The 23,709-nt window shown below is 57.4% G+C and overlaps 3 protein-coding genes across 6 annotated transcripts; 2 read left to right on the top strand and 1 right to left on the bottom strand.

Moving 5' to 3' along the window:
* The first annotated feature begins 40 nt into the window (after positions 1 to 40).
* Positions 41 to 10,096, top strand: ATG9A (autophagy related 9A). The gene is made up of 14 exons (XM_068195579.1): positions 41 to 206; positions 439 to 482; positions 1,807 to 1,871; positions 2,170 to 2,331; positions 2,435 to 2,576; positions 3,510 to 4,258; positions 4,558 to 4,711; positions 4,929 to 5,108; positions 5,909 to 6,154; positions 6,438 to 6,658; positions 7,069 to 7,186; positions 7,359 to 7,581; positions 7,730 to 7,872; positions 7,979 to 10,096. The coding sequence occupies exons 1-14, from the start codon at positions 104 to 106 to the stop codon at positions 7,982 to 7,984; spliced, it is 2,556 nt and encodes an 851-aa protein (XP_068051680.1). The 5' UTR covers positions 41 to 103; the 3' UTR covers positions 7,985 to 10,096.
* Positions 10,097 to 10,287: 191 nt separating this feature from the next.
* Positions 10,288 to 17,306, top strand: ABCB6 (ATP binding cassette subfamily B member 6 (LAN blood group)). Of its 2 annotated transcripts, none has more exons than XM_068195581.1 (20): positions 10,288 to 10,469; positions 11,309 to 11,840; positions 12,399 to 12,536; positions 12,816 to 13,005; positions 13,212 to 13,304; positions 13,559 to 13,751; positions 13,839 to 13,960; positions 14,043 to 14,152; positions 14,221 to 14,286; positions 14,422 to 14,547; positions 14,636 to 14,712; positions 14,817 to 14,880; positions 14,969 to 15,054; positions 15,144 to 15,201; positions 15,374 to 15,478; positions 15,874 to 16,048; positions 16,332 to 16,444; positions 16,554 to 16,648; positions 16,832 to 16,900; positions 16,990 to 17,306. In XM_068195581.1, exons 2-20 carry the CDS (start codon positions 11,325 to 11,327, stop codon positions 17,114 to 17,116), a joined length of 2,523 nt encoding a protein of 840 aa, XP_068051682.1. In that variant the 5' UTR covers positions 10,288 to 10,469; positions 11,309 to 11,324; the 3' UTR covers positions 17,117 to 17,306. The 2 variants fall into 2 exon arrangements, with proteins under 2 accessions (XP_068051682.1, XP_068051681.1); XM_068195580.1 differs by lacking the exon at positions 10,288 to 10,469 and adding an exon at positions 10,531 to 10,686.
* A 322-nt stretch (positions 17,307 to 17,628) lies between these two features.
* On the bottom strand, positions 17,629 to 23,497 carry ZFAND2B (zinc finger AN1-type containing 2B). 3 transcript variants are annotated; one of them, XM_068195586.1, is made up of 9 exons: positions 23,341 to 23,497; positions 22,501 to 22,595; positions 21,964 to 22,095; positions 21,127 to 21,278; positions 20,563 to 20,670; positions 20,324 to 20,393; positions 19,714 to 19,790; positions 19,062 to 19,143; positions 17,629 to 18,795 (listed from the first exon to the last, which is right to left on the bottom strand). In XM_068195586.1, the coding sequence occupies exons 1-9, from the start codon at positions 23,393 to 23,395 to the stop codon at positions 18,757 to 18,759; spliced, it is 810 nt and encodes a 269-aa protein (XP_068051687.1). In that variant the 5' UTR covers positions 23,396 to 23,497; the 3' UTR covers positions 17,629 to 18,756. The 3 variants fall into 3 exon arrangements, with proteins under 3 accessions (XP_068051687.1, XP_068051688.1, XP_068051690.1); XM_068195587.1 differs by having other exon boundaries at positions 19,062 to 19,140; XM_068195589.1 differs by lacking the exon at positions 23,341 to 23,497 and adding an exon at positions 22,717 to 23,070.
* Positions 23,498 to 23,709: the final 212 nt, after the last annotated feature.

Raw genomic sequence — 23,709 nt, 5'->3', positions numbered from 1 at the left:
GTCCCGCCCCCCGCTCGCCACTGGGCGCCGTGCCCGCCAGTCGCGGGCGGGGCCGTGCGGGCCGCGCCGGGCCGCGCCGGTGGCGGCGGCGCGGGGTCCCGCCATGGCCCACTTCGAGACGCAGTACCAGCGCCTGGAGAGCTCCTCCACCGAGTCTCCCCCCGGTGGCGGCGACCTGCTCGTCCACGTCCCCGAGGGCGCCAAGTGTGAGCGATGGCACCGGCACCGGGGGTTGGGGCCTGGCCGGCGGCGGGGTGCGGAAGAGGCCGGGGACGCAGGGGAGAGGCTAGACACCAAGGGGAGCCGAGGTGGCGGCTGCGGGGCTGGTTTGGGGCCTCGGGTGCCAGGGGCAGCGGGGGAAGGGGTAGGTTGTGCTGGTCACAACACCAAGGGTGGGTGTGCCGAGGACCCCTCACCCTGTGCTGCTTCTTCCTTCAGCTCCGTGGCATCACATCGAGAACCTCGACCTTTTCTTCTCTCGCATATCCTTTTGTAGGGCGAGGGTCAGGCGGGATGTATTCCCTTCGTCCCGGCTCTAAGTACGGGGAAAACATGGAGCTTTGTGTAACTTGGAGCTTGGGCAGTGTCAGCCATCCCTGTAGGACGCTGCACAGCTCCAGAGGGGCTGACAGAACCCCCCATACCTTGGGACGCTGTCACTTGACACAGGGTCATACACGTGCTTCTAGGAATTCTTGGGAAAGTAACCATGGTACTGTTGTCGTACAGTTAATGCCTTATATTCTTAACAGGATATTATTGCTAGCGTGGCATTTACAAGTAGTACAGGATTTCTGTAGGCAGAATCAGTATAGTACAATTTTATAAGTAGCAGAGAACAGAATTTTATAGTATCTCTTAGTTTGTGGTCTCTAATCACCTGTACTCTTGACAGATCTGGACGTATCTTAACATATGGTTTGCTGTATCAATATAGCGATCGTAATGTAGACTCAAAAAAAAGAATTTGAGTAATTCACTTAGTCCTCGTTAGAAGCACATGCCAATAGGGGTATGCCTGGCTACTGAGGGGTCCTCGGTCTCACTGTCCGCCAGCAGCTGTGATACAGGTTCCCACTTAGGATTTGCAACTCCTTGATTTTGTGGATATGCTCTGGGTGCTGTTAATGCTTCCCTCTTCTGTGATGGGGTCATCACCTCTGTTGGGTTGGCCAGGTGCCTGGGACCTTCAAGGACAGCGCGGAAGAGAGTAATCAGCCTGGTGCCAAGGAATCTTGAGGCCCATAGGGAGGGAAAGCAGAAACCCGTTTGATTTATCTACTTGGTTCACAGGACGTTCAGCGCCTGATAACTGGGGAAAGGGTGACCCACTAATAGGTGACACCCTCGCTGACAGAGAAGGGCTGCTTGCCTTATGAAATGGTGTTAGTTATGCTGACCACATTGCTGAGGGCAGGAGCAGATACCAGGTGCCACTAAATGCATTTTTGTCTGTCTCTGTCTTGTCCTGCCCTACCCTGCCCTGCCTTATCCACCGTTGTGCAGCCTGAGTGCGGGCTGAGTTTCTGCTCTGTGCTGAGCAGACCCCCGCTATGGGTGTTGAGTGCAGGAAGAAAGGAGCATGAACAAAGCCAAGTCCTTCTACCCCAGCTATGCTTTACCTAGGCAGAGTGTGTTTTCCTGCAGTGGGGAACCAGCTTGCTGATGAGTAGAGGTGGGAGAGATTTTTTCTTGGTGGTGAAGGGAGACTTGGCTGAGGAGCTGTGGAAACCAGTGGGACAGAAGCCTCTTCATCCTTCATCTGAAAGGAGTCTCCACGCGGTTTTCCTTGACTGTAGCTTTCACGTCTATAACCTGCATCAGAAGAATGGCTTCACTTGCATGCTTATTGGAGAGATCTTTGAGCTCATGTAAGTGCAGGTTCCCCTCTGCTGTGGCTGTGACGGCTGCTGGAGGACAGCCACAGGCACTTGTCAAGCATTTGCAGCTGTGTAGGTGGAAGGTCTCCTTTCATAATTGTCCTGTATCCCATTCATCAGGGTTTTCCATGCCCCAGACCTGCATTTCACTTTGAGGAACTGTTGCTTGTGAGCATTCCTGCTGCCATGGCTGTGGGATTGCATCTCCGTGGCATATGCCCCTGGCTGCTTCACGTTTTGTGGTGGAGCAGAAGGGTGATTCTCTCACAACACTTCTCTTTTTTCACAGGCAGTTCATCTTTGTGGTGGCATTCACCACCTTTCTTATCAGCTGTGTTGATTATGACATCCTCTTTGCCAACAAAGCATTAAATCACAGCCAGCATCCCAGCGAGCCGATTAAGGTGACTCTGCCAGATGCCTTCCTGCCTCCAAATGTCTGCAGTGCAAGGTAGGGGCAGTGGAGGGCATGTTAGCCCCTGCTCTTGTTTTCGTAAGTACTCAGGGCTCCTGTCTGGGCCTGTGTCCCACTACTTGCCTCTTCTTGCTTGCAGAATCCAGGCAAACAGCTTCCTCATCTGCATCCTAGTGATAGCTGGGGTTTTCTGGATCCACCGACTTGTCAAATTTGTCTACAATATTTGCTGCTACTGGGAGATTCACTCTTTCTACATCAATGCCCTGAAGATCCCCATGGTAGGTCGCTGTTCCAGGGGCTGCATGCAGGGCTGCCGAGGGTCATGGCAGGCATTTGCTGGTGGTTGCAACTTGCCTTCACGCCTCTCCTCTTCTCAGTCAGACTGAGCATTCTTCCCTCTGCTCCATAACCACATGATCTCCTTTCAGCCTCTTTTCCAGCAGCCAGTTTATTCTGTGTTAACCTCTCTGTGCTCAGTCTGCCTCTCCGCCTGCTGGCGCATGCCTCTGCCATATGCCACCCAATATGTGTGTTCTTCAGCGGTGGCCTTTTCTGTGATGCCTTCCACAGAAAAGGCATAAGTGAGGATATCCTCATACCTTCCCTGGGATATGGACAGCCTCAGCTTCCTTGTTTACTTGGGAGGCTTGGAGCTACTTAGTTGTGAAGGTCACACAAGGAGATCAATGTGTTACAGATGGAGTTTGAGGCTTGTATATACATCCTAGTCCAGAGTTCTTGCTCTAATGAATAACATGAAAAGGCATTTGCGCATCCTTTGGAGGGAGAAAGTATCTTGAGAAAGGTGGGGTGAGCTGAAAGGCTTGGTTTGTCCCCAGTTTTTCCATGGGCTCTCTCTGGGACACTGCTGAAGTCCCTTCCGTGTTTATTTCTCCCTGCTGACTCCAAATGGCAGCTCTGGGAGGAACAATGGAAGCCTGGACCTGTGTTTATGTCTCCAAGGAGCTGGTGCATGAGTGGCTGGGAAACAGTCATCTGTGCTAATCTAGGGGTAAAGGGCACCAAGGCAAGGTGTGGGGTTTGCCTGCTGCAGGCTGAAGTGGTGCCAGAAGGTGCCTCATGTCCTGGTGTTGCATGCACTTTGTCAGCACCCCAAGGTGTGTGCTGGGACCTGTACTTCAATGGGCTGAGCCTGGCTTCTGTCCTTGGATACTTCCTGCTCCTAATCTTGCTGCTTGTCCACCTTCCAGTCCACCCTGCCCTACTACACCTGGCAGGAGGTGCAGGCCCGCATTGTGCAGATCCAGAAGGAGCACCAGATCTGCATCCACAAGAAGGAGCTGACAGAGCTGGACATCTATCACCGCATCCTCCGCTTCAAGAACTACATGGTGGCCATGGTGAACAAGTCACTGCTGCCCATCCGCTTCCGCCTGCCCCTGCTGGGAGACACCGTCTTCTACACGCGTGGGCTCAAGTACAACTTTGAGCTCATCTTCTTCTGGGGTCCCGGTTCCCTCTTTGAGAACGAGTGGAGCCTGAAGGCTGAATACAAGCGAGCCGGGAACCGCCTGGAGCTGGCTGAGAAACTCAGCACTCGCATCCTCTGGATTGGCATTGCTAACTTCCTCCTCTGCCCCCTCATCCTCATCTGGCAGATCCTCTATGCTTTCTTCAGCTACACGGAGATCCTGAAGCGGGAGCCGGGCAGCCTGGGTGCCCGCTGCTGGTCTCTCTATGGCCGCTGTTACCTCCGTCACTTCAATGAGCTGGATCACGAACTGCACTCGCGCCTCAGCAAGGGGTACAAGCCAGCTTCCAAGTACATGAACTGCTTTATCTCCCCGCTTCTCACCATCGTGGCCAAGAACGTGGCCTTCTTCGCTGGCTCCATCCTGGCTGTGCTCATCGCTCTCACCATCTATGATGAGGACGTGCTTGCGGTCGAGCACGTCCTGACCACGGTCACCCTGCTCGGGGTGGGCATCACGGTGTGCAGGTAAGGTGGGTCTGTGCTGCCCCCAGGCTCCTGGCAGTGCTGTAGGGAGCAGTGGGGCTGGCAGCAATCCATTTAAACATGCTCTTTGCTTGCAAATGGATGTGAATCTGTGTGAATGAGGGGCATGGCTGGGGAGAGGTAGCGATCCTGGCTGCAGTGGTTGTATGGTGTGAGGGGCTGGTCTGGTTGGAAGGTTATAGGTAGAGCTGTGATATGGGCCAGTCACCCTGCCCACCCAAGATGACATCTCCCAGGAACTGAGGTGTAATACTGTGATGTTTCCCTGTCCTGTTGTGCAGGTCTTTCATCCCTGACCAGCACCTGGTCTTTTGCCCAGAGCAGCTGCTGCGAGTCATCCTGGCACACATCCACTACATGCCTGACCACTGGCAGGGCAACGCCCACCGCTACGAGACCAGGGACGAGTTTGCCCAGCTCTTCCAGTACAAAGCGGTGAGCTTGGCTTAACTGTGGGGCTGGGGACTTACCCCCATTACAGGACGGAGAAGGTGCTGGGGAGCTCAACAGCTCCTGGGTTCATAGAGCAACAAGGCAGCATCATCAGAGATACCCTGCCCCAGAAGATGGAGGGCTACCTCTGTGGTCTGTTTTGTCATTGTGGTTTTTTTGACCCTCAAGTTTGTGCTGAACCCATCATTTCTGTGCTCAGGTCTTCATCCTGGAAGAGCTCCTGAGTCCCATCATTACCCCTTTGATCCTCATCATCTGCCTGCGGCCCAAGTCCTTGGACATTGTTGACTTCTTCCGTAACTTCACCGTGGAGGTGGTGGGTGTGGGTGACACCTGCTCCTTTGCCCAGATGGATGTGCGCCAGCACGGCCACCCTGCGGTAGGTCCCGTGCAGCCCACCAGCATGTCTGGTCCTTTAGACCCATGAGAGGCCCGAACTCACCACTCCTGGCAGCTCACAGCCCAGCCACCCACCTCTTGCTAGGGTGTCTGGGTTTGGCGACACAGGTCACCAGCTCCAGAAGGCTCTTGTGGCCCAGCTGTGATTATTAACCAGATGCTTTGGGAATCAGGCTGTATCATTCTTTGATGTCATTGCCTGTTTTCACAGCCAAGGGTTGTGTGTCCTCAGGACAGTGGAATGTGGACATTTAGAAAGTGTGATCACTTCTCTCCTGCTTATGCTCAGGAGAGAAGTAGTCTAGCGGAAATGGGAAGCATTTTCCATTATGAAGAATCTACGATGGAGGGAAAAGGGGTCCATGGATCCATCTGTTTTGTGTGCCTGGGAATTTAGGTTACTTGCCTTGGGAAAGACTTCCTAGTGACACAGTCATGAACTAGGAAGGAAGTGAGCTCATCGTGGCAGGAAGCCTTTAAGAAGAGTTATTTGTTCACTGTAATTGTTCCTGTCTGTGTGATTGTTCCCAGCTCCCCAGTTCCCTTGCAGCAATTCATGTTCTGGGATGGAGGTGGAACAAACTGTTTTTGTTGCTTTTTCTCCAGGCTGAGATGGCCAAATGAGTGTAGGGACTTCTGGTGTAGCACCTGCTACATAGGGAGCCATGGCCTTGCATGGCCTGGCTGTTGCATGCTTTGCCCAGACTGATTGCAGGATTCCCAGGGCTGGCAGGGTTGTAAAGCAGATCCTGTCTCTCATTACCTGTCTCTTGTCCACAGTGGATGTCAGCAGGAAAGACGGAGGCCTCCATTTACCAGCAGGCTGAGGATGGCAAGACGGAGCTATCCCTCATGCACTTTGCCATCACCAACCCCAAGTGGCAGCCACCCCGTGAGAGCACAGCCTTCATCGGCTTCCTGAAGGAGCGGGTGCACCGGGACAGCAGTGTGGCACTGGCTCAGCAGGCTGTGCTCCCTGAAAATGCCCTCTTCAGCTCCATCCAGTCCCTGCAGTCGGAGTCAGAGGTGCCCAGGCTCAGGGCATGTGGGTTGTTCTTGGGGTGCTTTCTGCATGCTGGCAAATTCATCATCAGGCCCTCTGGGTAATTTTGCCCTTGCCTGGGATGTATCCAGGGAGGAAAATGTAGATCAGCACTATCTGGGACACTTCTGGGTTTCTGGAGAAGATAACAGGCAGTCCTAGACCCCTGTGAGATGGGAGAGGGGCCAAGATAGCCCAGCTCTGTATGTCTGGTGAGATCAGTCCTCCAGCTCTACATAGCACAGTGACTCTCTTTCAACTCTGCAGCCTCACAGCCTGATTGCCAATGTGATAGCAGGCTCCTCAGCACTGGGCTTCCACATGAGCCGGGATGGACAGGCTTCCCGCCATCTCTCAGAAGTGGCCTCGGCTCTACGTTCCTTCTCCCCACTCCAGTCTGCCCAGCAGCCTTCCAGTGGCTTCCAGACATCAGGAAGGGATGGAGAGGGAGCCCAGCCTCGTGGTGCCAGTGCCATGACAGCCTCTGGGTAAGCTGCTGGCTGGAGAAGGGCAGCCAGGTTTCTTTACCCTTTGCCCAAATGCCATCCTGTTGTCCTAGATGCATGGTGGCATTTATCTCTGCAGCCTGGGCAGCAAGGGACATACACATGCAGAGTTGGACTCCGGTCTAGGCGCTGGTGCCAGGTGCTAAGACTGGCCCCATAGGATAGTGTCAGGGTCCTATTGTTCTCCTGTAGGTACTACACTGGTGAGAAACCCCTGTGTAGAGAAGAGACAGTGCCATAGCAGGGCTTGTGTATTTTGCGAGATGCTGTAGATGGGCCTCTTTGTACCCAGTTCAGGAGTAGATCTCTGTGAGCCTGACATTAGAGTGGAGAGGGGCTGGGCATTGTGGGGGCACCTGGGCAGGAAACGCTACTGGTGTGTTCCGTGGCAGTGCTGATGCAAGGACCGTGAGCTCGGGGAGCAGCGCCTGGGAGGGTCAACTGCAGAGCATGATCCTGTCGGAGTATGCCTCTACTGAAATGAGTCTTCATGCACTCTACATGCACGAGGTGAGCAATCCAGAGCTGGGCTGGCCAGAGTGGCATGGAGCAGGGCAGGCAGGACGTGGCTGCCCTGTCCATTGTGATGAGAAAAACAGTGTGTATGCAGTGCTGCGGAGAGGGTGTGTTTGGGCATCTGGTTTCTCCCACACAGCTGAGTCACTCATGTTTTGGCCTGCAGTTGCACAAGCAGCATGCCCAGCTGGAGCCCGAGCGGCACACTTGGCATCGAAGAGAGAGTGACGAGAGTGGGGAGAGTGCCCACGAAGAGCTGGAGGCTCAGCGGGGTGGCCCCGTCCCCATTCCCCGCTCTGCCAGCTACCCCTTCTCCTCACCACGGCAGCCTGCTGAGGAGACAGCCACACTACAGACTGGTTTCCAGCGGCGATACGGTGGCATCACAGGTAAGGGAGCCTGGGCAGAGGTCTGAGTTGGGGCAGAGGTCAGAGCTCTGTAACCGATGTCCTTTATGGACTGGCACAAATAGCCTGCCTGCTGCTGGACACTGGCAGTTCCCCAGGTAGCTAATCTAATTTCTTGCCTCTCTTGCAGACCCAGGCACAGTGCACAGAGCCCCATCACATTTCTCCCGCCTCCCTCTGGGGGGCTGGGCCGAGGACGGGCAGTCAGCAAGGCACCCAGAGCCTGTGCCAGAGGAGAGCTCGGAGGATGAGCTTCCGCCACAGATCCACAAGGTAAGGGTGATGGCTGTGGCTGAGAGGGGCAAGGTGTACTCAGATGCCAGGTTGGGGTGCTGGCAGCTGGTCCCAGTAGGTGCCACATTTTCTCTCTGTCTTGCAGGTATAGCCTGGTAGACTGGGGATCTCATGGGGTTTGCAGATTGGGAGCCACCTGGACAGCAGGATGTGGCATGGGCTTGATTCTTCTCCTGTACTGAGTGGACATTTTGTTGCCATCAATTACCGAAGAGACAAAACTGCCAGGCCAGCATCTTTGCTGTGGCACCTTGTGTCTAGCTATGTGTCAAGTCAACGCCACTCTGACTTGTGGGGTGAATGCGTGTGTGAGTACATACCTGTGTCTGTGTTCACATCTGTGTCGTCCGTGTCAGAGGATCTCTGCAGAGCCTGTGGAAACTGATGTGACGGGACTTGCAGTGAGGAGCTGCTGGAGGACTGGTTTGGAGGTGGCAGCAGCAGCTGCTCTTCAAAGGGATGGGAGATGGCGTCAGCTCCATCCAGACATGCACCCAAAGCTGGGACTTGCCATCAAAATGAGGGCAGTAGTTGTTGAGGGTGGTCTCAGGGAGCTCAGCCTTTAGCACCACACTGCCCTGCCTGCAGCCCTGAGAAGGTGCCTAGGACCACGTTAGTCCTCCCAGAGAGGACCAGTGTTGTGCCTCTCAGCTCAGAGCAGGACAACGGTGGGGCACTCACCCACCCCTCTGTCCCAGCACCCTCCAGAGGGATGGGCCTTGGTGGCTGCTGCTGGTATGAGTACAAGTGAGATAGAGAGCTGGTGGAAACAGCTCTGGTTCGATCCAGGGATGCTACAGCTCTTCCCTGACTCATGACAGCTGGCCCATTCCCTGCATGCAAGAAAGGGTCATTGGAGTGATACTTCTGTGCCAGGGCAGCAGTATCCTCCCCATGTATGGCACCTATGGGATGTGGGCTACTAGTGGGCCCTCCTGCAGTGTCAAAGAGACCCCAGTGTGGAGCAGCCTGGCATCTTCCAGGAGTGCTCACAGCCCACTCAGAGCCCAACCTGAAGGTCTTGTGCTCTGTGTGTTAGTTCCTTTTCTCCAGGCACAAAAAAGGCCTTTTTCCCCATGCCCAGGTGCTGTATTGGTTCTGTCCTTCTGATGCAGCTGTTCCTGTGGAACTGGGCCTTTCCTCTTCCCCAGCAAAGGCTTTGGCTCATCCTGAATCTTGCCCAGAGGTTCCCAGCTCCTCCTTTCCTCCTGAAACCTTCCTTTTGCTTACAATGTGGTTTCAGCTTCTGTGGAGACCATGCCTCTGTCTCATGCCTGGCAGAGCAAGGAGGGGCATCTTGAACCCAGAAGGGAGAGGCACACCTCAGCCCAGGCTCCGGGTGGTGGTGGGGAATTAGGATCCCAGCTGTGCAATGTAGCCTCAGACAAGACCTTCCCACCATCCTCTGTTTTCCCCCTTTTCTCTTTGCAGCTTCTGGGGAATTGCATCCCAGCTAACTCCTGCCTACGACTTACTTTCCATTCATTCCCCTTGCTTCTGGCAAGGGCTGCTTGCTTTTGTCATGCGCTCTGCGAGCACTGCTCATCCTGCCCTGCTGTCTCTGGAGTCCAGAGCCATCCCTCTTCTCTTGCCAGGGTTATTGCCCTCTGCCCTTTGAACCTGGGACAGCTCTAAGCCACCTGCTGCCAACACTTCTGCACCCTGGTAGCCTGGGCATGAGCAGGGCCAGGGGGCTTGCACAAGTGCAGGCTCTTTGGGGTAGTGGGGTCCTTATTACTGTGGGGAGGGCTGGGCAGGGCTGGAGCTACTACTGCTCTGGGGTCTGTATGAGATCAAAGAGAGTGTTCTAAAGCAGAGCTCAGGGTGGGGATCAGCTCTTCAGTGCTGGGGTCAGGGCTCTGTGGACCTGGGTGCTCTGGGCCTATGGGACACTGTGTCTGGGCTTCCTAATGGAGGTGCTGCAGGTCTGCACAGCTGAATGGCTGAAGGCAGTGCCCTGGGGCAGGGGGAAACTCTGTATCTTTCCCTGGGCTGGCAGGAGGGAGAGGTCAGACATAGCAGGCCCAAGTCTTTGCCGCATGTTTTGCTTGTGTCATCAGTGTCCCATGTGCATGGCGAGCCACTCTTCCTCATCTCCTCCTGAGATGTGCGGGCACGGAGGTCCCTGGGGAGTGCAGTATTGTACCCCCGTGCTCTCGCTGTACAGCTGTATAGCCGTCTAATAAAGATGGGGTGTATCATCCCTGCCTGTGTCCGAGTCTCCCTTCGCTCTGTGCAGCCCACCCGGGCCTGGCCTGCCATGGCAGCAGAAGGCTGGGAGGAGCCTGCCGACTGCTCCGGCGGCACTGGGAGCTCCCAAGAGCGTAGTAGCAGCCGCGGGAGGAGCAGGGGCTATATTTATCCCCGTAAGGCCAGTGTCCCGTCCTGCCTGACCTCTGTGGCAGGAGGCCCCGCAGGGGCTCCTGGGGCTATCGCGGCACCGCACGGCCGGGCTGGCGGCGGCGATAAGCGAGAGCGGGGCGTCTCACATCGGAGGCGGAGACCCTCCGCGGCCACCGGCCTGGGAGTGTGGCCCACGGCACCGACCCCTCCCCATCCCCGGCGCCGCAGGGGAGGTCCGTGCCGCCCGGGGCTGGGCACCGGGGCCCGGGGAAGGGACACGCGGGCGTTGCGGTGCCGGTGCCGGGAAGGAGGCGGGCGGGCAGGAGCCGGCGGTGCCGGCGCGGGGCGGGGAGCGGGGCGGGGCGGGGCGGAACGGCGCTGGGGCCCGGCTGGCAGCGGCAGGCGACGGCGCGGGGCCGGGACCGGGCCAAGGCCAGCGGCCCAGGGCAGGTGAGCGGGCGCGGCGGGGCCGACAGGGCGGCGACGGGGCCGCGGCCGCTTGTCCCGGGCCTGAGCGGCGCCGGCACCGCCCGGGCATTCACCCGGCGCGGTCTCTGCCTCGCCCTCCGCGAGTTTTTTCTTGATGTGTCCCTGTCTTTGCCCTTGCCTCTCCGCTGCACGGCCCCGCGGTTCCCCGAGCATCCTCCACATCCCCGCCCGCTCCCCCACCTGTGCCCCTGCCGCTGCATCACCGCCGTTGCTCCCTCCCACTTGAGACCGTTCCCAGCTTCACTCTGCCTTCCTGTCCCTGCGGCTCCCGCTGTTCTCGTCTCCGAAGGCATCCTCAGGGGCCCGAGTGGCTCTGGTGGGCCCAATCTAATGTTGTGCCCTCATCCAGGGCACACAGTAGGTGTGGTGCTCATGGCCATCCCCATGCAAAGCTGGCCCTGCTTGCATGCACCGCTTTGTGTGTGCTGCATGCCGCGTGTCATGTGTCCATGTCCAGCAGTACTTGCCCCTGCCCTGTGAGGGCCCTTGCTGCTTGGCCATGCCACCCCACTGTGAGTCCCTCTGTGCAGCTGGTAGCACAGCTCATCCTGAAACCTTGCCACAGGCTCTCTTCTCTCCACAGCTGGTGACCTGCCAGGATGGCCATGCTGGGGGGCTACTGTGAGGGCAACAACTCCATCACCCAGGCCTGGGTCCAGCAGGGCTTCCAGCCCTGCTTCTTCTTCACGTTGGTGCCATCTGTACTGCTGAGCGTCTGCCTGTTGCTGGGTGCCCTGCAGTATGCCTGCTACGCCCGCTTCAGCCGTGCCATGGAGCCCAAGTACATTCCCCGCTCTCACCTCTACCGTGGCCAGGTCCTGCTGTCCCTGTTCCTGGCCCTGCAGCCCTTTGGTGGGCTGCTGTGGCAAGGAGTGGGGCTGAGACAGCTCTATGGGTATATGTTGCTGTATGCCTGCCTCTGGGCCCTCAGCTGGGGCTGTGCCATTGCCCTCCTGCAGCTGGAGCATACCCGGGTGCTGGCCCATGACCGAACACGGGGCCATGGCACTGTCCTCCTCCTCTTTTGGGCACTGGCCTTTGCTGCTGAGAACCTGACCCTGGTGTGCTGGAAGAGCCCTCTGTGGTGGTGGGCACTGGAGGACACCAATCAGAAGGTGGGCTGGGGGTCTGTGGTTAGGGAAAGGGAATGAGGCACTTTTGGAGGTGGGAGGGACTGCAGAATTATGGTGTGGGGATGGAGTATGCATGTCATAACCTGCCATGCCCAGGGTGTGTACAGTTCTGGGTTCTACCCACAAACCTGCCAGATATTTCAGTCCCAAGCCCAGTTATCACACATCTCTCCATGTGCCCACATCTCTCCACGCCCCACCCAGGTCTGCTTCTACCTGGCTCAGACCCAGGTGCAGAAGTAGGGGTGTTTCCCTGCTTCCCACAGCCCTTTGCCTCTGTGTACCCCTTAGGATAAGTGCACCTTGAGGTGCAGAGGGCATGGAGCCAGATGATATAGGGAGGAAGGACAAAGTCTGGGTGCTGCCTGTCTGAGGTGCTGTGCTCAACCAGGGACTCCCACTGAGCTGCATGGGGTCTCCCCTGGCACACTGCACCCCATCCCCATTCTCTGCTCATTGTCTCTCTCAGATCATACCCATCCCATGCTCAGGGTTGTGCTGGGGGCCAGCTGAGATGCTGAACTTTAACTCTCCATTTAGGTGCAGTTTGGCTTCTGGCTGCTGCGTTACATCTGCACATTCATGCTCTTCATCCTGGGCATGAAGGCCCCGGGGCTACCCCACAAGCCCTACATGCTGCTAATCAATGAGGAGGAGCGGGACGTGGAGAACAGCCAGGTGAGTCCTGGGACTGAAGCAGTTTTAGGATATGGCCAGGAGGGAGCTGGGGATAAAATGGAAATACAGCTGCCCTGGGATCAGCATCTCCGTGAGATGTGGGAGGACAAGGTTTAGGGCTGCCCAATCTCCCTGCTTGATGTCACTAGGATGCAGCCCTGTTTGGAGGATGGAGTGAGCACTCTGGAGTGGAGCTGGTTTTCTTGGGGTGTTGCCCAGGACCACTGCCAGCTGGATTGGGGTGCCAGGGCAATGACTCCTTGGTCTGCTCTCCCCCAGCCACTCCTGACTGATGCCAGCAGGACCACCTCCACCTGGAAGGATTTCCGGAGGAAGCTGCAGCTGCTGGTGCCATACATGTGGCCAAGGGGCAACCACCTGCTGCAGGGGCTTGTGCTGTTCTGCATGGCACTCATGGGGCTGGAGCGGGCCATCAATGTCTTCGTCCCCATCTACTACAAGAACATTGGTGAGGCACCTGGAGCTTGGTGTGTGAGGCTTGCCACAGCCTCACCAAGTTCTGGGGGTGTTAAGGTGACCTGGAGGGTTGCAGGGGTTTGGCAGGACCAGAGTCCAGGGGGTCAGGGTCCAGCACTGGGTGCTGGGGCTGGTTCCCACAGGCACCCTGGGATGCTCCCTGTCCCTCCATCCTGACCCTTGGCACACTTCCCACAGTGAATGAGCTGACAGTTGGCGCTCCCTGGCACACCCTGGCCTGGACTGTCTGCAGCTATGTGGGGCTGAAGTTCCTGCAAGGTGGAGGTGCTGGTAAGGACCATTGGGAAGGATGGAGCACTGATGAGAGATTATATTGGGCACATCATACCCGTGCTGGGGTGACCAGGGAAGCCCATATGCCCCATCACTGCTGCTCTCTTGGAATCAGCAACCTGGGCTGGTCCCAGGTTAGGGGGATTGAGTGGGCTTCATCCCAAATCCCCCTTTCCCAGCTGGACTTTTGGAAGTCTTCTGCATGCCCCAGTGGAGCTGATCTCAGCTGACCTTTCCACATTGCCCTGCAGGCTCCACTGGCTTTGTGAGCAACCTGCGCACCTTCCTGTGGGTGTGGGTGCAGCAGTTCACCAACAGGCAGGTGCAGGTGCAGCTCTTTGCCCACCTGCACGGGCTGTCCCTGCGTTGGCACCTGGGGCGTCGCACCGGTGAGGTCCTGCGTAGCGTGGACCGGGGCACCAGCAGCATCAACAGCCTGCTCAGGTCAGAGTGTGCCTGTGGTGGGTGGGGGGTTGGCTGGGCAGCCCCACCGAGCTGGGCTGATGCCCCATCTCTCCTCCCACCCCCCAGCTACATCGTCTTCAGCATTGTCCCCACCATTGCGGATATTGTCATCAGCATAGTTTACTTCACCTCGGTCTTCAGCGCTTGGTTTGGCCTCATCATCTTCGTGTGTATGAGCCTGTACCTGAGTGAGTGGGGAGGATCACGGCACAGGGCTGCCAGGCTGTGGGGTGGCAGGAGCCTTGCAATGCAGCTTCCTCCTGTCCACAGCTCTGACCGTCTTCATCACTGAGTGGAGAACCAAGTACCGTCGGGACATGAACACACGGGACAATGAGGCCAAGTCCCGGGCCGTGGACTCACTCCTCAATTTTGAGACGGTACTGTAGGAGTTTGGGGGGGGTCACAGAGGACTGCTTGGGTGCTGATACCAGCTCTGCTCCTGTAGGTGAAGTACTACAATGCAGAGAGTTATGAGGTGAACCGCTTTAACGATGCCATTGTCAAGTACCAGGTACGGGGTGCTCAGCACCTTTAGGGGCACCAAGGGGGAAGAAGCCAAACCTCACAGGCACCTTTGGGGATGATGGAGATCACCATGGGTCTGGTTTGGAGGCAGCAGCATTCCACAGGACTTTGTCTCTTCCAGGTCTCAGAGTGGAAGGTCAGTGCCTCGCTGGGCCTCCTCAACCAGACCCAAAACCTGGTCATTGGCCTAGGGCTACTGGCAGGGTCCCTGCTCTGTGCCTACTTTGTCACTGAAAACAAGCTGCAGGTAAGGCTGGTGCCAGCCTGTGCAGACCCCTGCTCAGGTGGGGCCCTGGGGCTGGTGATTACAGACCCCTATACCCTGTCCCTTCCAGGTGGGAGATTTTGTCCTCTTTGGCACCTACATAATCCAGCTCTACACGCCGCTCAACTGGTTTGGGACTTACTATAGGTAATGCTGGGAGGTGTGGAAGTGCCTGGTGTCCCCCTCTCCATGGGTGACTGGGTCGGTATGTGTTTCCCCAAACCCTTTTCTCTGGTCTTTGCCCTCTTCAGGATGATCCAGAATTCCTTTGTGGACATGGAAAATATGTTTGAGCTCTTTCACGAGGAGCAGGAGGTGGGTGCCACTTTTCCTGGACCTTGCTCCCTCACTGGGCCTGCCCTGGGGATTGGCTGGCTCTGAGCCTGAGCCTCTACTTCGACAGGTGAAGGATGTGGTGAATGCTAGTGACCTGCGCTTGGAGGCTGGGCAGATTGAGTTTGAGAATGTGCACTTCAGCTACATGGATGGGTATGGGGTACTGGACACAGGGTGGGACCTGCTATAGGGATGTGGGGCAGTGGAGTGGTCCTGAGCCCCTCTCCATATCCCTCTTCCAGGAAGGAAATCCTGCAGGATGTCTCTTTCTCTGTGATGCCTGGGCAGACCCTGGCTCTGGTGAGAGCGGGACTGTGAGTTCACTGTGGGAGGGAAGGATGGGGGTAGAGAGGCTGGAAAATATGAAGGTGGGAAGAACAGCCCCCAGCAGGACCAACCCTTTCCTGTACGGCCCCTGGCCTCCAGCAGCTGGGAATTTGCCATCTCCAAGTCCCTTTTCCTTTTTGTGTAGGTGGGACCTTCAGGCTCTGGAAAGAGCACCATCATCCGTCTGCTCTTCCGCTTCTACGATGTACAGGGTGGCTGTATCCGCATTGATGGGCAGGACATCTCCCAGGTGAGGGGCGAGGGCCTCCAAGGACGGGGGAGGACACACCAGCTCATCTGGGCCTTGCAGCACTGCTCAGTGCAGGCACTGGCACCTCCCCAGGGCAGGGGTGAGCATGCAGCCCCCACAGCCTCCTTGCAGGCTGACGGCTGTGCCAGAAGTGGCAGAATGGAATGACTCTGGGACCCCAGGCTGAAATGTTGACTGGGGCTCCCTGGGAAGGACTAGGGCACTGTTAGGGCTCCCCACTGCAGAGTGGAGATGCAGCTGAGCCTGTGGTGCAGGGCGACCCTACAGCACATAGCTTGCAAGGAATGGGGCTCATGGCTGAGGGTAGGATTGGGTTTTAGAGGGATCTTTGAATTTGGTGTGGGTCTGCCTGAGCCCTCTCCCCTGCCTCCCAGGTGAAGCAGGCTTCGCTGCGTGCTCACATTGGGGTGGTGCCCCAGGACACAGTGCTCTTCAACGACACCATCGCCAACAATATCCGCTATGGACGGATCCTGGCCACTGACCAGGAGGTACAGGAGGCAGCCCGGGCTGCTGACATCCACGACCGTATCCTTTCTTTTCCTGATGGTGAGACCCCTGCAGTTCCTGCCATCCCATGATCCCCTAAGACCTTCTAGTTGCCCCCACAGGTATCCTTGGGTGACACCTCCTACGGAGACACCTGCATGACTTTGTGTCTTGCTTTGCCTTTCCCTACCTTCTTTCCAGGGCTAGATCAGCCCCTGGACAGGGATAAGCTGAGGCTCTACCACATGGCTGTGTGGTTGCAGCAGGACCTCCCAGGGCAGCAGGTCCCCATCTCCATTGCAGAGGGCACCAGCACATCATGTTTCTGCTCTTGTGGCTGCAGGATACAACACCCAGGTGGGAGAGCGGGGTCTGAAGCTGAGCGGAGGTGAGAAGCAGCGCGTTGCCATCGCACGCACCATCCTGAAGGGTCCCCACATCATCCTGCTGGATGAGGTAACAGCAGTGGCCCCGGCCCAGCCTTACCCAGCTCTGCAGAAGCCCCGTGCCTAGCAGCTGCCCACACAACCTCTGTCCCTTCCTTATGTTGTGTCTCACCTTGCAGGCCACATCTGCACTTGACACAGAGACTGAGAGGAACATCCAGGCTTCTCTGGCCAAGGTCTGCGCCCACCGCACCACCATCGTTGTTGCACACAGGTAGGGACAAGGGGAAAGGGCTGATCCAGGAGGTGCTGGCCAGACCCCACAAACAGGAGGGGCACACAGACCTGCCCCCTGCTCAGGAGGTGAGAGCCCTTGGGGTTGCATCTCCTGGCACTATGCAAACCCTCAGGAACCCTCTCCCACCCAGCTCAGGGTAACACCTGCTTTTCCCTACAGGCTCTCCACTGTGGTAGGCGCAGACCAGATCCTGGTGCTTAAGGATGGGCACATTGTGGAGCGAGGGAGGTGAGCACAAGGGGAGGGCTGGGGGAGGGAATCTCCTCTTTGGCTCTGGGACCAGCTCAGGACCCCGCATCCCTCCGCTCTCCTCACAGGCATGAGGAGCTGCTGCAAAAGGGTGGTGTGTACGCCGGCATGTGGCTGCAGCAGCAGACTGGGGACGAGGGTGAGAGCAAGGAGCACCACACTGAGAAGCCCCAGAGCAGCAAGAAAGCATCATGAACATGACCAGGAGTTTGGCTGTGACACTGACTTGGGTCCAGGCCCCCACACTGCCTAGGAGTCTTTTGCTGGCTGCAGGCAAAGGCCTTGTCTGCCCTAGAGCTGCAGGGGCTTGGTTGGACACTCCACTACATTTGTACATGTTTGTTTTGCTGTTGTGTAATTTCTTAAACCAGGTCCTTCCCAGGTCCATGCCTGTGTGCTCTGGGCAGGGTATGTGCCTCTTGGTAGGGGCAGGCAGTGTTAGTGCCTATGCCCTTGGGTCAACTGGCAGCTCTGCCACAAGGTTGAGCTCCTTGGGCTTAGGTGGGCAAGGGGTTGAGCAGGCTGTCAGCACCTGCTCCATGCCCATTGGGGATGAGCTTGGCAGGGGGCTACATCCCAACAGAAGTGGAAGAGCAGGGCAGCTGGTGTGCCCTCACCCCTATGTGCCCCCCCCACTTCAACCACCTTCCACAGAGACGTGCCACTCTGGGCTGGACACCAAGTGACTGCTCCCTCAGGTACCTCTGTACCTTGTGCTATGCTTTTATTTTCTCCCAAGCAGCACTTTGACAAGTCTCTGCATTCCCTGGACCCCGCCTGAACCCCCCTCCCTCAGCTGCTCAAAGCAGGACAGCCCAGTCCTGCAGAAGCAGGCACAGCCCTGCAGGCAGGAACAGTTACAGCAGCAGGTGAGAAAGCAGCACAGCTCTGCATGGCTGCAGACCCCCTGCAAGAGGCCAGCAGGATAAATCCCCTCTGCCCAAACAGGCTCTAGGCTCAGGGCTTTGTCTGTAAGAAGGGGTTCTGTGCTATTGCTATCCAGGAGGGGATCTCCAGCAACACAACTGGAAGAAGGGAGGCATTCCTACCCCAGCAGCATTTAAACAGGGCCCTGTTTTAAGTTTAGGGCAGCAGGAAGGCAGCTGCAACCACCCCATGTGAGCGACGCTGCCATTCAAGTCACTGCCAATGTTACTTATTATATTAAACCCGGAACGAAATGCAGCTCCATTCAGTCTCAGAGAGGTCTTGTGCCCTAGCCGAACAGGGCAAGGCCCAACGTGCTCTTGTACATGCAAACAGCAGGGAGGCACCGAGAGTGTGGGGAACAGGGAAGGGGCTGTTTTCACACTGCTGGGAGGCTGCACATTCATCTGTGCCATGCCCAGGCAAGAGACTATTCCAGCCACATTTGCTCTTTGCTGAAGGGCTGGCCCTTCTCAGAGCATGGAATCCAGTTCCCCACTACAGAAGCTACATCCCTACTGTATGTCTGAGCATGCAGAGATGTCCCCACACAGCTCTGCCCTCGCCCCACAGTCCCAGCAGTGTTGGGACATGGCTGTGGCAACTGCGGGTAAGCGCAGACCTGGGCTTCTGCTTGCTTTGGTGTGTACCCAGCCCCGTCCTGTACAGTCTTCACCTCCCCAGGAGCATCAGCAATTTGCTGCACTAATTTTATATAGGTACTAGGGCAGAAGTGTCAGTGTATATTTGGTTGCTTACAGCTCCCAGGGAGACGAGCTGTCCTTGGCAAGGGGCTCTTGGTACCAGTGTCCAGGCCAGAACCCCACGGCATCCATGTGGGAGGCCAGAGCTGCTCCTCAGGTCACAAGCAGGTTCCTGTGCCTGCTGGCACACCCCGCCTCACCTGCCTACGACATGCTGCAGTTTGATGGCTTTGAACCGTGCGCCTGGAACAGAAAGAAGCGCTCAGTGAGCAAGGGCAAGCAGGCTTCTTCCTCTCTCCTACAAGAGGGCACATCCAGTGCTCAAGTTCCCAGAGATGTGTACTCAGCAGTGATGCTGCCACTGCCCCAGGCTGGGCTGCCCTCCTGGTGAGGAAACCCAGGCTAGACAGAGCCCAGAGTAAGCAGAACCCAGGGAGGCCCCCTCCCTCAAACAGCTAGGCCAGGATCAACCCCACAACAGCGCAGAGCCCATAGCCAGCCTCACTCACCTGCCGCTGCGACTGCTGGTACTCGGCTTCACTCGCTGACAGTGCCTGGGCCAGTGCCAGATCCTCCTCCTCCTGTGTGCTGCTGGGACAGTGGTGCATTGTGTGCCTCAGCCTCATGGCCTGAGTGCTCAGAGCCCTTCTGGGTTTCAGCATCTCACTGCAACCCCTCAGCATATCTTAAGGCAGGGAGCAACTGAGGATAACTTTGAACAGGCAAGGGGCTGGAGAGGGAGCAGAGGATCCAGCTAGGGCTGGCAGCCAGAAATCTGGACCAAGGAGAGCCATGTTAAGTCCAATCAGTAAGATGGTGCTTTTAGCAGCACTGGGCACTGTGCCTGGGGACATGAGCTCCCTACTCCACCTATCACACTCCAGCCAAACCCATTAGCTGATAAGTGGTCAGACAATGGTTTGCCCATGACAGTCAGTCACTGTCCCCTACCAGCACCCCTAGGGCTGAGGGCTTGCTTGCTGAACAGAGTTCCCTATTGGCTCTGGACTCTTCCTTTTTTTCCCTGTCAGCCAGAGAAGTATCATATGGAAACACGTGCTGAGAGGAATGTTATCCCAGAGCCACATGATGCTTCCCCAGGCAACTTTCACACACAGGATGGGTGCACAACACACCACACCACGTGTTTTGGGGCTGTACCTGGGCTGCTGTGCTGAGCTGCGTGCCGACTCTGCCAGGGACATCTCCAGAGCTCGCTGCAGTGCCTCTTCCTCACTCTGAAACAAAACACCTTGTCACCAGCTTGGCCAGGGTGGGGGGCAGGAGGCAGCCCTGAAGCACATGTGGTAGGTAGTCTTTCCTGGCCAAGAGTGGGCAAATCTTCTCTCCAGGAGACCAGACAAGCCAAGGTGAAAAACTGGGGCTCTGAACACACCAGCTGTGCTCTCCCCCTGCCCAAGGGGATACATCCCTGCTTGCTAATGCAGGAGTATGCCAGGAATACCAGTGGAAAGCAACTTCCAGTCTCCTCCAGCCTTTGCTTGTACTACAGAAAGACAACACCCAAGGAAAATGGCTGGTGCACTTTGTCCCTTTGAGGAAAGCTAAGCAGCAAGCACAGCTGAGAGCTGTCACTCACAGGCACCAGAGCAAGCTCTGATTTCCCACAGAGCATTCAAGATCACTGTCTGCCAGGGAAGACACAGCTGGGAGCACAGTCACCTACAGAGTGTGGGCTAGAAAGCATTTGCTGCAGTCACTTCCTAGAGGGCACAGAAACCACCCCAAATGGCCAGGCCAAGCCACTCACCAGCCCATTCTGCAGCATGACAGCTGGAGGGGAGGTGCTGCGAGTCTGCGACGCAGCTGCTCTGCCTTCCCTGCAAGCAGAAGAAAAGCTGCATTACTGTCAAGGCAGGGAGCCCTAGTATGACTATCAGTCCTGCTGAGGCACAACAAGAAGGGAGCTGTTACTCTGGCATTCCACACAGAGCCAAAATGAGCCTGGTCACACCCACCTCAGAATTACAAGTCAGGCCATCACCTTACCTGGCACAGGCCAGGGAAGAGGAGCTGTCTGCTGGCCTGGCAGCTCCACTGCTTGATGCGGTGACTATTTTGGAGGAGGATGCCTGGGCTCTGATAACTGCAGCATGCCTAGGACACACAGGACACCTGTGAGAAACTGTTTACCATCATGAGCAATTCCTAGGCATTGAACACCTTGGGATATCAAGCTGGATAAACAAGACACCTCCCTGGCTCCTCTTCCTCCCATGTTGTGGCTGTTATTCCCAAGAGTTTCAATTGCTGTTTCTCTCCCTAAAACCATGTACCAGGACAGGCAGAAACCACTGGCTACAGAATAAGGGGCTGGGGAAAGAAGCAAGAGCAAAGCAGTCAGCAGGCAGTACTGACAGCTTTTTGCTGCAGGAGAGACTGTGTATACTGGTGTGCTTGGTGCTGCAGGAGGATACCCTGGCACACAGGGCAGGGAGGGTGAGAATGCAGCAGTCCCAGACAATGGGTCAGGAGGAGCTGGGCTTCTTCCCTATCCCCAGTCTGGCAAACACAGCCCCACCCCTCCCAGCCTGTCTGTTCTCAGGCCCTCACCCTGCTTTGGAAAGGGGATGCCCTGCCCCACTGCAGTCATGGTCCAGGGGGTGCCGGTGCTTGAGGCAGTAGTTCTTGTGGCACTGGTCACAGATCACCTTCATCATCTCCTTCTGCTTGCAGCCAGGCTTCAAACACTTGTTGGTGAAGATCTGAAAGACGACACAACAGTGGTGAAAAGAAGCACATGCTGTGGGGTGTCCCTTCTCTCCATGCCAGGCCCTGGGCAGAGACCACCCTTCCCCACCAGTGCTAACCTCTGCAAGGCACTGAAATTTGTCTCTGAATACTTTCTTAGATGTCTCTGAATAATTTATTTAGATAGTTCATTAGTAATTCACTGGTTTCTCAGTCTCCATAGAGACTGGAGCCTCAGTCTCCATAGATGAGAGTCTCCACAACCACAGAATGCACAGCAGGAGAAAGAGTGCTTTGCCCAGGGACTCCTGCCTTCCATGCCAGTGCAGTGGGGATAGCCCAGGGTATTCCAGCTGTTACCAGGCTGGATTCCTGCAGGGCCAGCTCCCTGCAGCAATTTCATCTCCTGGCAAGATGGGGTAGCTAATTGCCAACTGCATTTTCCTAATAGCAGCATGCAGTTTACCATCCTTATGTCCCAGCTGGCTGCCCAGCCCTACTCCATCACCACCTTGCTTCTTCCCCAACAGCCTCCACAGAGCCCTGCAGATGCTCACACCTCCAGCTCACCAACCCTCCCTGGATCAGCCTGTGCCAGAGATAGCACCAGGCAGGGCTGAATCTGTGTTGTTTTCATCCCATGCCAGGCTCCATCAGAGACCTGGCAGAGCTCACCTGGCACAGCCACACAGTACATACCTTGCGCTTGCGTTGTGCAGGGTCAGACTTGCAGTCACGATCAATGTGCTCACCCACCACAACATCAGGCATCTCCCCCCGCCTCACAGGGACTGGGGTGTTGCAGAGGGGACACACTGGGACCTGTACATCCTGCAGAGACAACAACAGGGAGCTGGGAGCAGGTAGCCCGGCAGCCTTGAGTGCTGCACAGTCATCTCTCTCCCTTTCAGGACCTGCCTACCATGGCTTCCACAGCTTCAGCTGCAGTTGGAGATCCTGCTCATGACCCTCCAACCAGCTTGCACAGCAGGTGCAGAGGCACAGACATACACTCTGGGAAGATATTGTGGCTGGGAGATGCCCAAACCACTTCATCCACTGGGAGAGGGAGAGCTGGATGTTTGTGGCACTAAGATGCAGATCCTGGCTTTCAGGTACATCTTCAGCCTCAGTACACATCCTAGTGGCTCAAGTGACCAATTATGATGATCGGTGGCTAGAAAAGCTCAGCAGCTCCATGCAGGAGAGTGGATGAGATCTGCTCCCTGCACTTACCTTCTTGTAGGCAGAGGTGCAGTCGTGCTGGGCATAAGCGATGTGGTCGGTGCAGAAGATCTGCTCGCAGGCATCGCACTTCAGGGGAAGGAAGTCTAGGAGCAGGATATGGCATGGGCAGAGAGCATGGAGATCAGCATTGCCCACCCGCAGCCCGGGGGCCTCCCCGACTTCCCGAAGGCAAAACAGTGACCTGAGGCAAAGCCAGGGCCGCACCTCTCATCCCCCAGCACGAAAACAAAAGGGCTGCAGGTCCATAGCCACGTCTTCAGAAATACCCAGGGCTTGTCCTCAAAACGTGCGGTCCCCGAGATCAGGAGTAGCATCCTGAATCACACCAAGCTCCCCGCGGGCTGCCGGCTTCAAACCGGTGGGAAGTGATGCTGCCACAGTCGCTACGGGCTTCGCCCACCGGGATAGCCGGGGTATGGACGGGTCCCGGCGGCCCCTCCGCGTGCAGTCTCCCCAGCCTGCAGCACCGAGGCCCGACAGGGGGGTGCCTGTCCGGGCCCTGCCCCGCTATTCCCAGGCAAGAGCCGCTGCGCACCCGGGTAGAGCCGCGTACCCGGACAGAGCCACCGACGGAAACCCGGTCTAGCGGCACGGACAGCCAGCCCCGCCCTAGCGGGATGCCCGCGGGGAGCCGGAAGGCTCGGGACCCCCTCGCCATGGGCAGCACGGGCGACACGTCCCGCCCTTCAAGCCCCGCTACCGAGCGGGCGCCCGGCGCCGCCCCCCCGCAGGCCCGGGCTGCCCGCTCCGTGCCGCCCAGGCCCAAGACCGCGGCCGTCTCGCCGGGGTGCGAGCCGTGCCCACCCCCCGGGTTCTCCCGGCGCTCACCCAGGCGCTGGCAGGCGGGCCAGGAGCAGTGCGCGCCCAGGTCCGGGAATTCCATGGCGGCACTGCCGCCACCGGCACTGGCGGCCCCGCCGCGCCCGCTTCCGGCGGCGCGTCACAGGGCGGGACCGGGCACAGCCCCGCCGCGGCGGCCTCGCCCCGCCCCGCGGCGCCGGGCGGCCCCCTCTCCCCTCCGTACGCCCTTCCTCCGGGAGCACCGCTGGGACCCGTGGGAAGAGCAGCTCCAGAGACCTGCCCGGCGCCGGGGAAAGGCTCGGGGCAAGGCGGAGTCCACGAGGGCCATGGCCAGAACCATCCTGCCCTGCCAGGCCAGCAAGAGGTGTCTGCCGCCATGGGACAGCTTGAACTTAT

Source organism: Anomalospiza imberbis, chromosome 7 (genome assembly GCF_031753505.1).
Source record: "Anomalospiza imberbis isolate Cuckoo-Finch-1a 21T00152 chromosome 7, ASM3175350v1, whole genome shotgun sequence".
In the NCBI taxonomy this organism is placed as follows: Eukaryota; Metazoa; Chordata; class Aves; order Passeriformes; family Viduidae; genus Anomalospiza; species Anomalospiza imberbis.
Note: the sequence above shows the minus strand (reverse complement) of the source record. Positions and strands in the feature narration are given on the sequence as shown.

Coding starts and splice junctions, on each gene's coding strand:
- ATG9A (XM_068195579.1), top strand. CDS start 104: ATGGCCCACTTCGAGACGCAGTACCAGCGCCTGGAGAGCTCCTCCACC. Junction 4,712..4,928: donor AGCTCTTCCAGTACAAAGCG/GTGAGCTTGGCT, acceptor TTCTGTGCTCAG/GTCTTCATCCTGGAAGAGCT. Junction 6,155..6,437: donor CCCTGCAGTCGGAGTCAGAG/GTGCCCAGGCTC, acceptor TCAACTCTGCAG/CCTCACAGCCTGATTGCCAA.
- ZFAND2B (XM_068195586.1), bottom strand. CDS start 23,395: ATGGAATTCCCGGACCTGGGCGCGCACTGCTCCTGGCCCGCCTGCCAG. Junction 22,096..22,500: donor GCACCTCTGCCTACAAGAAG/GTAAGTGCAGGG, acceptor TTGTCTCTGCAG/GATGTACAGGTCCCAGTGTG. Junction 20,671..21,126: donor CATCCCCTTTCCAAAGCAGG/GTGAGGGCCTGA, acceptor TGTGTGTCCTAG/GCATGCTGCAGTTATCAGAG.
- ABCB6 (XM_068195581.1), top strand. CDS start 11,325: ATGGCCATGCTGGGGGGCTACTGTGAGGGCAACAACTCCATCACCCAG. Junction 13,305..13,558: donor CCTGCAAGGTGGAGGTGCTG/GTAAGGACCATT, acceptor ATTGCCCTGCAG/GCTCCACTGGCTTTGTGAGC. Junction 14,153..14,220: donor CACTCCTCAATTTTGAGACG/GTACTGTAGGAG, acceptor CTGCTCCTGTAG/GTGAAGTACTACAATGCAGA.